Consider the following 14,088-nt stretch of genomic DNA (forward strand, 5'->3'; position numbering starts at 1 on the left):
GCCCCACCCCTCTGTCCTCCCCAGCCCAGCCCCAGCCCCAGCCTGGGGGCCCATATGGAAGTCACCCTCCTTGCCGTGCTGAAGGCAATAGGTCGGTCCCCCCCTCACCCCCTCTTTCTCGGGGGCCGTGGGCTCTTCCTTGGCAGGCTGGCCGGCCCCGGCCCCCGGACGCCAGCTGGCTCTAGCTGGAGCCCTCTCCCTCCTGGGCCAGCCCACGGCAGGTGCTCAGCCGATGCGGGAGGGAGGAGCCGTGTCTCCAGTGTCCTGCTCCCTGGAGGGGTCGAATTCCTTGCGTGACTCCCTGACCTGCTCGTAATCCTCACGGCTCGGCCAATAAAGCTTTTGCTAAATTAGGTAAAATGGCCCTGCCACCAATCAGGGGGCGAGGGCTAATGGGAGGCAGCTGATAGGCTGTTGCGAGAGCGGCACCTGGTGACACCCAATGGCGTGGTGCTGGGAGGCAGCGTGCTGGTCGAGGACAGTACAAATTGGGGGGCCAGGGGCGGAGGGGAAGCTCCTGGGGTCTGTGTGTTGCAGGTCACGGTGACTCTGGTGTGTGGGCACTGCGGGGTGACCAGCCAACATGGTAAGAGCCTGTGCGGGAACAGCCTGGGGCCAGGGCCGGCCGGAGGCCCCCGCTACAGCAGTGGCCAAGGGCTTGTGCTCGCAGAGTCTGACGTCGGGGAGCAGGAGCCGGGCTGGACTGTGGGGGCACGTGTGCGTGGTGCAGGCGTGTTCCCCCGGTGGGAGATGGCCAGCTCAGGCCCATTGGAGAGGCTGGCACAGGAGCCATGGGACGGTCAGGTCCTGCAGGGCAGAGGTTATGCTTCAGGAGGAGCCACTGCCCACGGGAACGTGCACGCGGGCGACAGCGCTGAGCACAGGGCGGCTCCTGATCAGAGCGTTAGCAGGGGTGAAGTCGGTTGGGCTGGTTGTATGAGATGAAGGAGGATCGGGGCTGCAGGGCCAAGGTCCCTGCGGGGTGTGTGTGTGTGTGGGGGGGGGTGTTGGGGCATTCAGGAAAACGAGATGATGATGTTGCGATTTGCAGATTTGTCCCATGCTGTGCCCCCCCCCCCGAATGGCACCGACCCAGGGGTGTGGAACAGGGCACAGGTACTAAGGGGCCAGGAGGGCTGGGTGAGGAATGGGCAGGGGCTGCTCTCATCTCACTCAGCTGGGAGAGGAAGCCCTGAGGCAGCCCCTGTCCTGCACAGGGATCCTGGTGTCCTGGCATCCACTGGGGTGGGGCAGTGCTGCACTGGGGGGCAGGAGGCTGCGTCTCGACTCCAAGGAAGCGGAGGTCTGGCTGGGATTCAGGAGCAGCATTGAGCACAGGCTGGCCAGTAAGCTGAGCTCTGGGTCATAAGACACCCGTCTGCAGGCCCGCAAGCTCCCGCCAGCTGCCTGGGCCTGGCCCTCAAGGAGTAACTCAATCCGATTCCAACAGGTGCGTGGGCCTGGCGTCCCGCTGCTCCCCTACAAGGGAGCAGAGTCTCTGCTAAGAATAGCCGCGCACGTCCGGGGCGGGGAACGCCCAGCACGCAGGTCCTGCTGCAGGTGTCGATGGAGCAGCCTGGCCTGGGCTAGTGACCGGGCACCCAGCAGAGCTGGGAGCCGGGCGCTCAGGCTAATGCCCAGCCTCAAGGCTGCGCCCCCCAATCCCAATGACCCAGAGAGGGAGAGGCGTCCGGGGTGGGTGGGGGGATGACCATGTGCAGCAGCAGGGCAGAGGATTGTGGGAAGTGGGGGAGCTGAGCCTGAGGGCAGGTCATGGCAGGGAGGGACCCGGGTTCCAGCAGCAGCAACTGGCCATGAGTGGCCTGTTTACACAGGCGCCTCCCCGCGGCCTGCAGGATCTCGGAGCCAGCCACAGAGCTCACAGGACGCTTGGCAGGTCAGACGGGGCCTCCCCGCGGGGGTTGGCTGGGGACCTCCCGGGATGGTGCACAGCCGACAGCGCTTGTGAAGTGCTGATAGTCTGTGTCGATCACATATGTAACCCGCCCACACCTGCCTTTCCCTGGCCCACGCCCTGCACCCAGGGCCATGGGATGCCCAGGGGCCATGGTGGGCAGTGGCCCGGGTGGCAGGGCTCTGGGACGTGCGACTGAGCCCAGAATTGCATGGCTCTGAGCTCAGGTGCTGGGGCTGTGCCGGGTGGGGTGGCAGTGCTCAGCCTTGGGGTCTGGGTGGCTCAGGGACCCGCCTGCTGCGAGAAGAGGCAGCAGGGCCCGGGCTGGAGCTCTGGGTGAGCAGCTGTTTTGTTTGCCTTGCAGACGACGGACCAGCAGGCGGAAGCGCGGTCCTTCCTCAGCGAGGAAATGATTGCGGGTGAGTGTAACCCAGCCCGCTGGGCACAGGGCAGGAGGGGCTGTCAGAGCTCCCCGCAGAGAGGGGAAAGGGCAGGACCTGCTGGCCCAGGGTGACTCTGAAGGGGACCTGCCCCCAGGACTCCCCCAGGACCTGCCCTCTCCTGGGAAGGGAAGAGGGCGATGGACCCGACCAGCACAGCCTACTCCCAAGCCTGGGAGGGCACTGGGCTGTCTCCACGGCTGTGCCCACCCCTCGGTACCTGGGGGATGCCGGGGCTCAGAGCCAAGCAGCGCTGGCCATGCCGCTGGGCGCTGGGCAGAGCTGAGGAGCGGTCTCAGCTCCCTGCTCTCTCGGCCCCGTCCTGCAGAGTTCAAGGCCGCCTTCGACATGTTCGACGCGGACGGCGGCGGGGACATCAGCACCAAGGAGCTGGGCACCGTCATGCGCATGCTGGGGCAGACTCCCACCAAGGAAGAGCTGGACGCCATCATCGAGGAGGTGGATGAAGATGGTGAGCAGCGTCTTCCCCTTGGAACGATCCCTGGGGAGGGGGCCGGGGCTGGCGGTTCCTGACCTCGGGGCGGCTTCTTCCCGCAGGCAGCGGCACCATCGACTTCGAAGAGTTCCTGGTCATGATGGTGCGGCAGATGAAGGAGGATGCCAAGGGCAAGTCGGAGGAGGAGCTGGCAGAGTGCTTCCGCATCTTCGACAAGTGAGTCAGCGTGGCACGGGCCCAGCTCCGCCGGCCTGGCTTGGGGGAGCCCAGCTCAGCTCAGCGGGGGGGGTTCTGAGTCCCGCTGCCCCCCCGGGCTGCAGGAAGGTCCTTGGCCCAGTGGCCATTGACCAGGCCGCCTCACCCGTGGCCACAGACCTCTGTCCCCGGAGTAACGTTGCTGCCTCCCTCTCAGCCCAGGGGACGCCCGTCTCTCCCCAAGTTCCCTCTGAGCCTGAGTCATCCAGGCTCCTGGGTCGGCTGCTAGAGCAGGGGCCAGGCTGGGGGCCCAGAGTCCCCTGCAGCCCCTGCTCTCCGCCCGCCCAGCCAGCCCCGCTCAGAGCCGCATGCCCTGCCCCCACAGGAACGCGGATGGGTACATCGATGCGGAGGAGCTGAGCGAGATTTTCCGAGCCTCTGGGGAGAGCGTGACTGAGGAGGAGATCGAGGAGCTCATGAAAGACGGGGACAAAAACAATGACGGACGCATCGACTTTGATGGTGAGGCCCAGGGCTCCCTCACCCAGGCTTTGTGGGGCTGCCCAGGGGAGCTCTCACTCCCCCACTCTTGGCTGGCCTCCTCCCCTCCCCACCCCACCTTGAGCCCAGCAGGATCTGTGCTCAGAGCTCTCCTAAGCCCCAAGAGCTCCACCTTCCCAACCTCTCCACTGAGCTGAGGGATGCCCGGTACAGAGTGCCGGGGCCAGGGTACCCTGATAGCCCAGCGCATGGGGGTGTCTGTGAGCGTTGTGCTGCATGACGGGTGTGGTGCACCCTCCCCATCCCCATCCCCAACCCAGCCCCTGAGCTCCCAGCCACTCCCCTCCCCCCGACCCCCAGCACTGACCAGGTGTCTGGCTGCTTGTGCCTGCAGAGTTCCTGAAGATGATGGAAGGTGTGCAGTAAAGGACCGACATTCCTGCGAGCCAGGCCCTGCTTCCAGCCCTGCTCCATCTCCGCACAGCAAAGCCAAGCCCACTCTGGGAGCAGCCTCCAGCCAGAGCGCCTGGCCTCCCCTGCCCCGTGAAGCGCTCGCTTTGTACAGTTCCACTGCTCCCTGAGACCGGCTCCCTTGTGGCCGCGCCCCGGGGCTGGTGGGCTGTGGACTCACCTCTCACATGGTTGGAAAGAGCCTTTCCCCGTCTGTAAACGCTGTGTATAGTATTGAAGCCTCATTAAAAGGGTCAAAGGTTTGAACCTGCCGGAGCCTGGTGTGACGAAGTGGGACTGTTCTTAATGTTTTCCTCAGTTTCCCCTATGCAGTTCTTAAGGATCTAGGTGGTGGGATAAGGGTGTATGGTTGCTGCAGAGCAAAGGGCCAGTGTACATAAATGCCCGACACTCTGTCTACTAGCAACTGATGGCCTGGGCCTCTCCTCTGCAAAGGTGCCAACTGAAGGTGTTGGAGACAAAGGGATCAGGTGATCTCCTGGCCTGGGAAAGAGACAAAGCCCAGAGAAGGAGGGGCTGGACGGGAGTTTGGAGCTGGCTGGGGACTAGGAGTGAGGGCAGACGGGGGTCTGCCTCGCTGGGCCCCAGAATGGACCCGGCGGAGGTGTCCCGTTCGCTGGACCTACAAGCTCTGTTTTAGACCATGTTCCTGTCATCTAATAAACCTCTGTTTTACTGGCTGGCTGAGAGTCACATCTGACTGCGAAGTGGGGGTGCAGAACCCTTTGGCTTCCCCAGGACCCCGCCGGGGTGGACTCGCTGTGGGAAGCACACAGAGGGGCATATGCTGAATGCTCCCAGGAGAGACCCAGGAGGTGAAGCCGTGTGAGCTTCTTGCCCTGAAGACAGTCTGCTCCGAGGGAGAGGAGGCTCCCCAAAGTCCTGACTGGCTTTGTGGGGAGCAGTTCCAGAGCATCGCCTGGGGACTCCGTGACACCTGGATTCTAGCTGGCTCTGACATGGGGAGTGGAGTGGGCGGGGGACCCTCTGGCCAGAGACCCTAGCACAGGCAACCAGGGAGGAGTCTGCAGGAAGCGGGTGTGGGGATGTGAGGTCCTCCCAGGGGCATGACACTGAAGGAGGTGCCCGGGCCTCGGCGCATGTCACTGGAGTTGGGGCAGGGAAGGGGGGGAGCGTTGCCAGGGCGTGGGGTGGGTATGACCACATGTGGCTGGTCCAGCCCTGCTCACAGCACTTGGTAACTGCTCAGACCAGCCCCTGGCGCCCCACTCAGCAAGCAGGGCCATCTACGGCTGAGCCGCTCCTGCCCCCGTGCTCACAGCCTGGGATAGTGCCAGGCAGGCACGGGTCTCAGCTGGGCCGCCTGTGCACGCAGGGAGCAGCTGGGCTCATGCCGACTGGGCGGGGCCAGGGGCTGCACTCTGGGCTCTGGGCTGCCTTTCCCACATGGCCGCTGGGGACCAGGCCAGCAGTGAGCTCAGATTTTCCGCAGGGGAGGAGCTGGCTGGCTGGCAGCTCTCTGCACCTCACAGGGGCTGTGGTGCAGGAACCAAGCAGCAACCCAGGCCCTCCCTTGTGGGGCTGCGGGGTCAGCTGGAGGAGCAGGGCCTGGGACCGGGACCAGGGCACCACTGAGGAATCCCTTTACCTCAGGGCAGGGCTGGTCCACAGGGCACAGGGGCTGGGAATATGGGGGTGCTCTTATTCTGGGGGGGCTGAGTCACACTGAGCCCCTCCAAGCCAGGGACCTTGGCAGCCATCACCAGCCTGGCGTAGCAGAGAGGCTGCATGGTGACCCCATGTTAGGGCCCCCTCTGCTCTCCCTTCCAGGAACCGCTTCTGCTCCAGTCACTAGAGCCATCACAGCTCAGGCTTCCGGCCCCACCCCAACGGGCCCTGGGCCAGCCCCTGGGCTGCAGGGCCACATGCACGGCCGTGGCCCAGGCAGCGGGGGACTGCCTCACCCCCCCGGGGGGGGGATTCATGCTAGAGGATCACTTTCAAACAGCTCCTTAATCATTTCGGGTGGGGAGGGAGACAGCCAGACTGGGGCAGGCCCTGGGCCTGTCATCACCCCCCTGCTGCCCATAGCTCTGCCCCCCGGACCCGTCAGCGGGTGGGATCCCACAACCGGGGAGCCTGGAGCCGCAAGCACAGGCCATGGCAGCCGGAGACACATTCCCAGCTAGGAGGAAGATGCAACTTTGGGAGCCCCACAGGCCAGGACTCCCCCCCGGGCCTCATGGGTTAAACCCACCCACGGAAAATAGTGAGGCAGCGCCATGCCCAGTGGCGCCTCTCGCCTGCCTGCCTAGACCTGCCGCAGCTCCCCTGGGACCCCAGAGCCCGCCCCTAACAATCTGCCTCAGGCTCAGCCTGGCCCGGCCAGAGGAGCCTCCAGCAGCGGAGAGGAGAGCGAGGGAGCTGCTCCCGGGACCGGGACGCCGAGGGGCTCCGACAGCCAGTTTGCAGGGCTGGCAGCGCTGGCTCAGGCCTGTTCCCACCGAGAGAACTGCATAGCATTGCGGTGACAGGACTGGAGCAGGGAGACGGTGCTGGCGTGTGGGAGAGTCCGGCTCCTCCAGACTGCTGCCCGGGGGAGGTCACTCCACTGACAGCTTCGGCCCAGGCCGCCTTCCCACTTGGTGCCTGCCTCTGGGAGAACAGCTGGAGCTGATAAGAGGGGTCCTGCATCACCGACAGCAGCAGGCCCTAGCCTGCACGAGGCCCCAAGTGGGTGTGAGAGCCCTTTGTGGCACAGCCCACCGGCTACACCCAGGTGTGGAGGACCCCACCTCGACAGCAGGCCCCAGCACCAGCCTGCTGTGCAACCCAACCCGCTGGCTGGTGCCGCTTCCCCATCCACCAGCAGGCACTGGAGCAAGCCACGCACAGCTGAGGCCCTGGGCTGCATGCAGGCGCTGGAGAGGGAACACCCAGCAGCAGGGTCCCTGCCCTGGCAGATGTCCCATGTGCCTGACTCCCACAACATGGGGGAGGTGAGAGGGGAGTGTGCAGCCGCCCACACCTCCCTGAGCAAAGTCATTGTGTGGCACAGACAGCTGGCGCTGCAGCTGGGGGGCACGGCTGACTCACCCCGGCTGCGGGAGGAGCTGCAGGAGCGGAGCAAGGAGGTGCACGAGCTCAGCAAGGGTAAGAAACTGAGCCCGGCCTGTTATTGCCAGGAGCAGGGCAAGAGAGGGGGGAGATGATGCTATACTGCCCTGCCTGGGGCTGCCCCACAGCCAATGCTCCCAGCTAAAGGGCAGAGCAGCCTCCAGCCCCTGGGTGCTCACTGCACAGGGGCTGTGCGCTGGGCACCTGCTCTTCCCCAGGCCTGGGGCTACAGCGCTCACAGCTTGGGCTGGTCTAACAGAGCGCACAGACCACCCTGCCCGCAGCCAGCTCCTGCTTTCCTCTGCATTCAAATGGGAGCCCGCTCCCCATGTCTGCCTCCCTCTTGTCCTGCATCTTCTGCCCAGAGCCAGGACTGACACAGCAGTAATGGGCAGTTCTGAGAGCTAATGCTTGCATCCCGCACCAGTGCCTTGTCCCCATGGCGAGTAACAGCCAGCTCGCATTGCCAGGTAAGGGAGCTACTTGATCCAGGGCTCATCCCTCTGTGGGGCACTGATCCAGGGCTCATCCCTCTGTGAGCCATGCGGGCGGGGGGGGGGGGGGGGGGGGGGGGTTGCTTGCTACCCCTTCAGACAGTTAATATTTAATCTCCTCCCACTGCCCCTCGCCCCATTAGACCTGGCAGCTGGGGGCAGAGTTCTGCACCTGCAAGGGTGTGCATGGGACCACACCCCTGGGTGAGAATACACCACGCCGCTGTCTTGGGCAAGCCTGCTGGACAAGCCCACGGCTGGCTCATTGCTAGGGCAGCTGTTCAATTACCTTCCACTCGAGCCCACCCAGTGCTGTGCTCTGCTAGCTTCCCTCCCCGGGCTGGTAACACTGAATGCACGTCTCCCTGCAGGCCTGCGGAACATGCTCCTAGCCGGGCTGAGGCAGCCGCTGGCCAGCCCACAGGAGCGGCAGGAGCTGGAGAGGCTGTGGGTGCTGTCCCTGTCAGCTCTGGAGCTCTTCCACCAAGACCTGCACAGGGCCCATCATCTCTGCCAACTCTTCCCCCTGCAGGGGCGGGGGGTGCAGCTGCTGAGCACTGGAGTCACGGGGAAGGCCACAGATGGAGGGCACAAGCCGTGGAGGAGGCCAAGCCGCAAGGGCGCCAGGAGCACAGAGCAGCTGGGTGCTGCCCCTGGCCTGGAGGAGCAGATTGAGCATGTGGGGACCATGCTGCTGGAGATGGAGACCAGAGTCAACGTCCCTGTCTGGACAGTGGAGGCCACAGAAGAGGCCGGGCCGGGCAGCAGCTTGGCCTTTGAGGCAGAGGGGTTGTGCAGCGAGAGACAGGCTGCAGAGGTGGCAGGTGGCCCAGGGTGCTGCGGGCAGCATCAGGGCTGGCCTGCACTCTGCTGCATATTGTCATGACCAGCCCCCCCATGCAAAGGGGCAGGACTTTGCTCCCCCCAGGAGAAAACCCAGAACAGGGACCCTTGGCCACAGCAGCCCAGAAAGGCAAGTTTCTTTGAGCACAAGGCGCCCAGCTGGGAGAACCAGGAAGAGGTGCTCTGGCTTGGGGTAGGAACAGGTTGGCTGAGGGCTCCCCCGCCAGCAGGGCAGTCAGCTCAGGGAGCATGTGGGACCGCAGTGGCAAGGTGGGGGAGCACTGCAGGCCAAGGGAAGGGTGGCAAAGAGCCCCCCCCACCTCCCCCAAGCACTGGAGGGAGTCGTGGCAGAGGAGACCACTGGGGGATTAATAAACGTCATTGTTCTCCCACTTGTGTTCGTTCCCTGTAGAGCCTGCCAAGTGCCCCTGCCCCAGGGAACCATTTCCACACCCACCGTGGTGGTGGTGATGGAGCTGCCTGGAGGTCAGAGATCTGTGCTTGAATCCCCATCTGCTGGGGTGACTGGCCCCAGGCGGTGGCAGATCAGCAGCCGAGAGCTGCCTCTTGGCTCAAAGTGCCCTGGGCTCGGTTCTTGCTGTGCGTGGCAGCCCGGCCAGAAGGGGTCACCGCGGCCCAAGACACCACCCAGCCAAATGCAAGTACCATGATCTGTGCAAAACCAAAGTTAAAAAACGAGCATTTATTTATACAGGAACCGTGGGTTCCACCTGCAGAATTAATTTAAAAACAGCCTATGATACAGAGTCCTGTACAGAGCAGTCAGAGGACAGTTCCAGAGAGCAGACAGGGACAGACAGACAAAGAGCTGCGGCTTGGACAGGCATCAGGTCTCCTGGCTCTTCACCTGCTTTGCGTATGTTTCCTGCAGGTATTTCTTGAAGGCTGGGGAGGGAGGGGAGAGCTGTTGGAGAGGGGCAGACTCTGCAGAGGAACACAGGGGGTTCACCCTGGGCTCTCTCCACTCAGGCTATTCCAGCTCCTGCAGCTGGCGAGAGGAAGTCACCCTGGGACAGGCTAGGAAGGAAGACACCCTCCTCTACTGGGCCAGAGCTCAGCAACGAAGCCAGGCCGAGTGAGTGCCCAAGTCCCAGGCCCCCCAATCAGGTACCGTCCCTGGGGAGGGGGATTGTTACCCAAACAGGTCTGAAGGCAGCTGTCCTCCTCTCCATGCCCAGGCACTGGAGGGAAGCTGTAACCCTGCACTGGGCCTGTAGGCAGCTCAGCCAGGAGTAACCCAGAACCACGGTGCCTAATGGACCCCAACGGGAGACACTCACCTGCTTGGTTCTTCCAGAGTTCGGCCGCATGTGTGTTCAGGGGGCTCTCAACGTTTGGCTCTGAGGATTGGGAGACGCGAGGGGAGGGGGGTCAGTGCGAGGACAGAGGAGGCTTCTTGTTTCTTACACAGCAACGCGCTCACCCCACTCCATAAGAATGGCCCTACTGGGTCAGACCAAGGGTCCATCTAGCCCAGTATCCTGTCTTCCGACAGTGGACAGTGCCAGATGCCCCAGAGTGAATGAACAGAACAGGTAATCACCAAGTGATCCATCCCCTGTTGCCCATTCCCAGCTTCTGGCAAACAGAGGCTAGGGACACCATCCCTGCCCATCCTGGCTAATAGCCATTGATGGACCTACCCTCCGTGAATTTATTTAGTTCTTTTTTGAACCCTGTTATAGTCTTGGCCTTCACAACATCCTCTGGCAAGGAGTTCCACAGGTTGACTGTGTGTTGTGTGAAGAAATACTTCCTTTTATTTGTTTTAAACCTGCTGCCTATTTATTTCATTTGGTGACCCTTAGTTCTTGTGTTATGAGAAGTAGTAAACAACACTTCCTTATCTACTTTCTCTACACCAGTCATGATTTTATAGATCTCAATCAGATCTCCCTTTAGCCGTCTCTTTTCCAAGCTGAAAAGTGCTAGTCTTATTAATTTCTCCTCATATGGAAACCCTTCCACACCCCTAATCATTTTTGTTGCCTTTTTCTGAACCTTTTCCAATTCCAATACATCTTTTAAAGATGGGGCGACCACATCTGCACACAATATTCAAGAAGTGGGCGAACCATGATTTATATAGAGGCAACATGATATTTTCTGTCCTATTATCTATCCCTTTCTTGATCATTCCCAGCATTCTGTTCGCTTTTTTGACTGCCACTGCACATTGAGTGGATGTTTTCAGAGAACTATCCACAATGACTCCAAGATCTCTTTCTTGAGTGGTATCAGCTAAGCTAGACCCCATCGTTTTATACGTATAGTTGGGATTATGTTTTCCAGTGTGCATTACTTTGCATTTATCAACATTAAACTTCATCTGCCATTTTGTTGCCCAGTCACCCAGTTTTGAGAGATCCTTTTGTAGCTCTTTGCAGTCTGCCTGGGTTTTAACTATCTTTAGTAATTTTGTATCATCTGCAAATTTTGCCACCTCACTGTTTACCCCTTTTTCCAGATCATTTATGAATATGTTGAATAGGATTGGCCCAGAACAGACCCCTGGGGGACACCACTATTTACCTCTCTCCATTCTGAAAACTGACCATTTATACCTACCCTTTGTTTTCCAATCTTTTAAACAGTTACCAATCCATGAGAGGACCTTCCCTCTTATCCCATGGCAGCTGACTTTGCCTAAGACCCTTTGAGAGACCTTGTCAAAGGCTTTCTGAACATCTAAGTACACTATATCCACTGGATCCCCTTGGTCCACATGCTTGTTGACCCCCTCAAAGAATTCTAGTAGATTGGTGAGGCATGATTTCCCTTTACTAAAACCACGTTGACTCTTCCTCAACAAATTAGGTTCATCTATATGTCTGACAATATTGTTCTTTATTATAGTTTCAACCAGTTTGCCCGGTACTGAAGTCAGGCTTACAGGCCTGTAATTGCTGGGATCGCCTCTGGAGCCTTTTTTAAAAATTGGTGTCACATTAGCTATCTGCCAGTCATCTGGTACAGAAGCTGATTTAAATGATAGGTTACAGACTATAGTTAGTAGTTCTGCAATTTCACATTTGAGTTCCTTCAGAACTCTTGGGTGAATACCATCTGGTCCTGGTGACTTATTACTATTTAATTTATCAATTTGTTCCAAAACCTCCTCTAATGAAACCTCAATCTGGGACAGTTCCTCAGATCTGTCACCTAAAACGAATGGCTCAGGTTTGGGAATCTCCCTCACATCCTCAGCCATGAAGACTGATGCAAAGAATTAATTTAGTTTCTCCGCAATGTCCTCATCTCCTTGAGTGCTCCTTTGGCACTTCCATCATCCACTGGCCCCACTGGTTGTTTAGCGTCTGGTCACATGCTCCCCGCCACGATGCCTTCCTCCCCTGGCTCACACCCCAGCCTGATCGCTGTCCGCTGTAGCGGTCATTCTATTTGTATCATGGTAGCACCTAGGAACCCCAGGCACGGACAAAGCCGCAATCGTACCAGGCCTTGTACAAACCTAACAAAAGCTCCGTCCCTGCCCCAGAGAGCTGCCGTGACGGTCCCAGTATCAGAGGAGACAGCAGATGGAGGAGCACAAGGAAATGATGAAGCAATACTGGTCAGCGTGCTGGGCTGTGGGCTGATCACTGTGCACGCTTTGGGCAAGCAAGGGGAGTGGGAGGAGGCTGGGATGGGAAAGGGGGAGCCCAGGACGCCGCGGGGCGATCCCCAGGCAGCCTCACCTCCCAGCAGGCTCTGAATGGACAGCAGGATTGTCCGGACGTCGTAGAGCGCCGACCACTTGTCCTTGAGGATGTCCAGGCAGATGTTGCCCTGCGTGTCCACGTTGGGGTGGTAGCAGGGGGTGAGGAACTTGACGGTGGGGGCATTGTAGGGATACCCGTCGGGGAACTCCAGGGACAGCTTATACCTCAGCGCCTCGTACACCTGGGGCAGGGAGGCAGGAGCGAGTTAGCCTGACGGACCCAGGCCCCTCCGTGCCCCCTGCACACCGGAGCGGCGGGCTCGCCCGCCCGCCCGCCCCGAGCCCAGCCCGGCCCCTCGCTCACCGTCCCGGCGGCGCCGTCGATGGTCCCGATCCAGCGGAAGAGATTGTCCGACTCGGGGAAGGCGGAGATCCCTTTGTCGCCGGCCATCTGCGCGGGGACGGGACACGGGTTAGGAGCGAGCGCCCGGCCCGGCCCACCCCCCGCCGCAGCCCCCCAGGGCGGGCCTGGGGCCAACCCGCCCCGCGGGCCCCGGCCGAGACCCGCCCCGGCCCAGCCGCAGCGAGGGCCCCAGGGAGCGTCCCCCGGCCCGGCCCGGCCCCAGCGGCCCCAGCGGCCCGACTCACCATCAGCGCCATCAGCTCCTGCTGCAGCCTGCGGGGCAGAGGGGACAGGGTCAGTGGGGCGCGGCCCGCAGCTCCCCGGCCCCGCCCGGACCCTCCCGCCCGCCGGTCCCGCAGCTCCCCGGCCCCACAGCTCCCCGGCCCGCCCGGACCCTCCCGGTCCCCGGCCCCGCCCGCCCGGCCCCTCCGCCCGCAGCTCCCTGGCCCCCGACCAGACCCGCCCCCCAGTCCCCGGTCCGCAGCTCCCCGGCCCCGCCCGCTCACTCACTCACCGCTTCCCCACGGAGCCGCGCGCCGCGCTGCTGCCGGGCTCGGCCCCCTTGCGGGCGGCGCTGGGCCGGGCGACGGGGTCCGCGTTCTGCGAGGCCATAGCAGCGCTACTTAGCCCCGCCCGCGCTCCCGCGGCCGCTCGCTCCCGCTCTGGCGTTTGAAACGGACCCCCGCCCCCTCAGCCAATCATCGGCCCGTTTTGTTTCGAGCCAGCCAATCGCGGCTCGACGGGGACGGGGTTGCCCAGGCAACCGGCCTCCGGCTCCATCGACCTCAGGATTGGCCCGGTGGAGCGTCAATTACCCGGGATTGGCTGTGAGGAGTGAGGCAAACGGCTGTGGCCGAGGCCGAGGCGGGCGGGGCAGGGCCCTTAAAGGGCCAGTAACCAGCAGCCCCAGCCTAGGGATACGGTGACCAGACAAAAACAACAAGGAGTCCGGGGGCACCTTAAAGACTAACAGATTTATTGGAGCATCAGCTTTCGTGGGTAAAAACCTCCCTTCTTCGGACGCGTGGAGTGAAAGTTACAGACGCAGGCGTTATCTACTGCCAGTAAAGCTTGTGCCCCAATAAATCTCTTAGTCTTTAAGGTGGCACCAGACTCCTTGTTGTTTTTGTAGGTACAGACTAACACGGCTACCCCCTGATACTTGGTGAGCAGACAGCAATCGGGACGGGGTGGGGGGGTAATAGGAGCCTATATAAGAAAAAGCCCCAAATGTTGGGACTGGCCCTATAAAATCAGGACAGCTGGTCACCCTACCTAGGAACCGGGGGGACAGGCCCGGCCGCTGGGAGAGGGTCAGGCCAGCCCGGGGCTCCGCATTGCAGAGCTGGCCTGCACCGCCCGGCCTAGGCAGCTGCACAGGCCTTTGCACCCACAGCCTCCCCCGCCCTGTGCAGCCAGCCCAGCCCAGCCCTGGGGAACACACACGTGTAACAAGCAGAACACCACGTGCTGCGTGCCAGCGAGCCCGGACTCTGCGGCACAAGCAGCTTGTTTTCCAGTGCAGCCCTTGAGTTCTCTATTCGGTAGCAAGCTCCACGAGGCAGAGACCCCCCACGCTGCCTGGGAAGGGACTAGGGTGACCAGACAG

The 14,088-nt window shown here is 61.6% G+C and overlaps 3 protein-coding genes across 3 annotated transcripts; 2 read left to right on the forward strand and 1 right to left on the reverse strand.

Moving 5' to 3' along the window:
* Positions 1–480: 480 nt before the first annotated feature.
* On the forward strand, positions 481–4,234 carry TNNC2 (troponin C2, fast skeletal type). The gene is made up of 6 exons (XM_024212596.1): positions 481–586; positions 2,280–2,334; positions 2,684–2,827; positions 2,914–3,028; positions 3,393–3,529; positions 3,903–4,234. Exons 1-6 carry the CDS (start codon positions 584–586, stop codon positions 3,932–3,934), a joined length of 486 nt encoding a protein of 161 aa, XP_024068364.1. The 5' UTR covers positions 481–583; the 3' UTR covers positions 3,935–4,234.
* Positions 4,235–6,852: 2,618 nt separating this feature from the next.
* On the forward strand, positions 6,853–8,437 carry LOC112115499 (regulator of G-protein signaling 9-binding protein-like). The gene is made up of 2 exons (XM_024212593.2): positions 6,853–7,093; positions 7,923–8,437. Exons 1-2 carry the CDS (start codon positions 6,853–6,855, stop codon positions 8,435–8,437), a joined length of 756 nt encoding a protein of 251 aa, XP_024068361.1.
* Positions 8,438–9,077: 640 nt separating this feature from the next.
* On the reverse strand, positions 9,078–13,102 carry UBE2C (ubiquitin conjugating enzyme E2 C). Its single transcript, XM_024212594.2, has 6 exons — positions 12,994–13,102; positions 12,725–12,752; positions 12,441–12,527; positions 12,114–12,318; positions 9,696–9,755; positions 9,078–9,300 (listed from the first exon to the last, which is right to left on the reverse strand). The coding sequence occupies exons 1-6, from the start codon at positions 13,089–13,091 to the stop codon at positions 9,242–9,244; spliced, it is 537 nt and encodes a 178-aa protein (XP_024068362.1). The 5' UTR covers positions 13,092–13,102; the 3' UTR covers positions 9,078–9,241.
* Positions 13,103–14,088: the final 986 nt, after the last annotated feature.

This window comes from Terrapene carolina, unplaced genomic scaffold (assembly GCF_002925995.2).
Source record: "Terrapene carolina triunguis isolate 2854851 unplaced genomic scaffold, T_m_triunguis-2.0 Scaffold130, whole genome shotgun sequence".
In the NCBI taxonomy this organism is placed as follows: domain Eukaryota; kingdom Metazoa; phylum Chordata; order Testudines; family Emydidae; genus Terrapene; species Terrapene triunguis.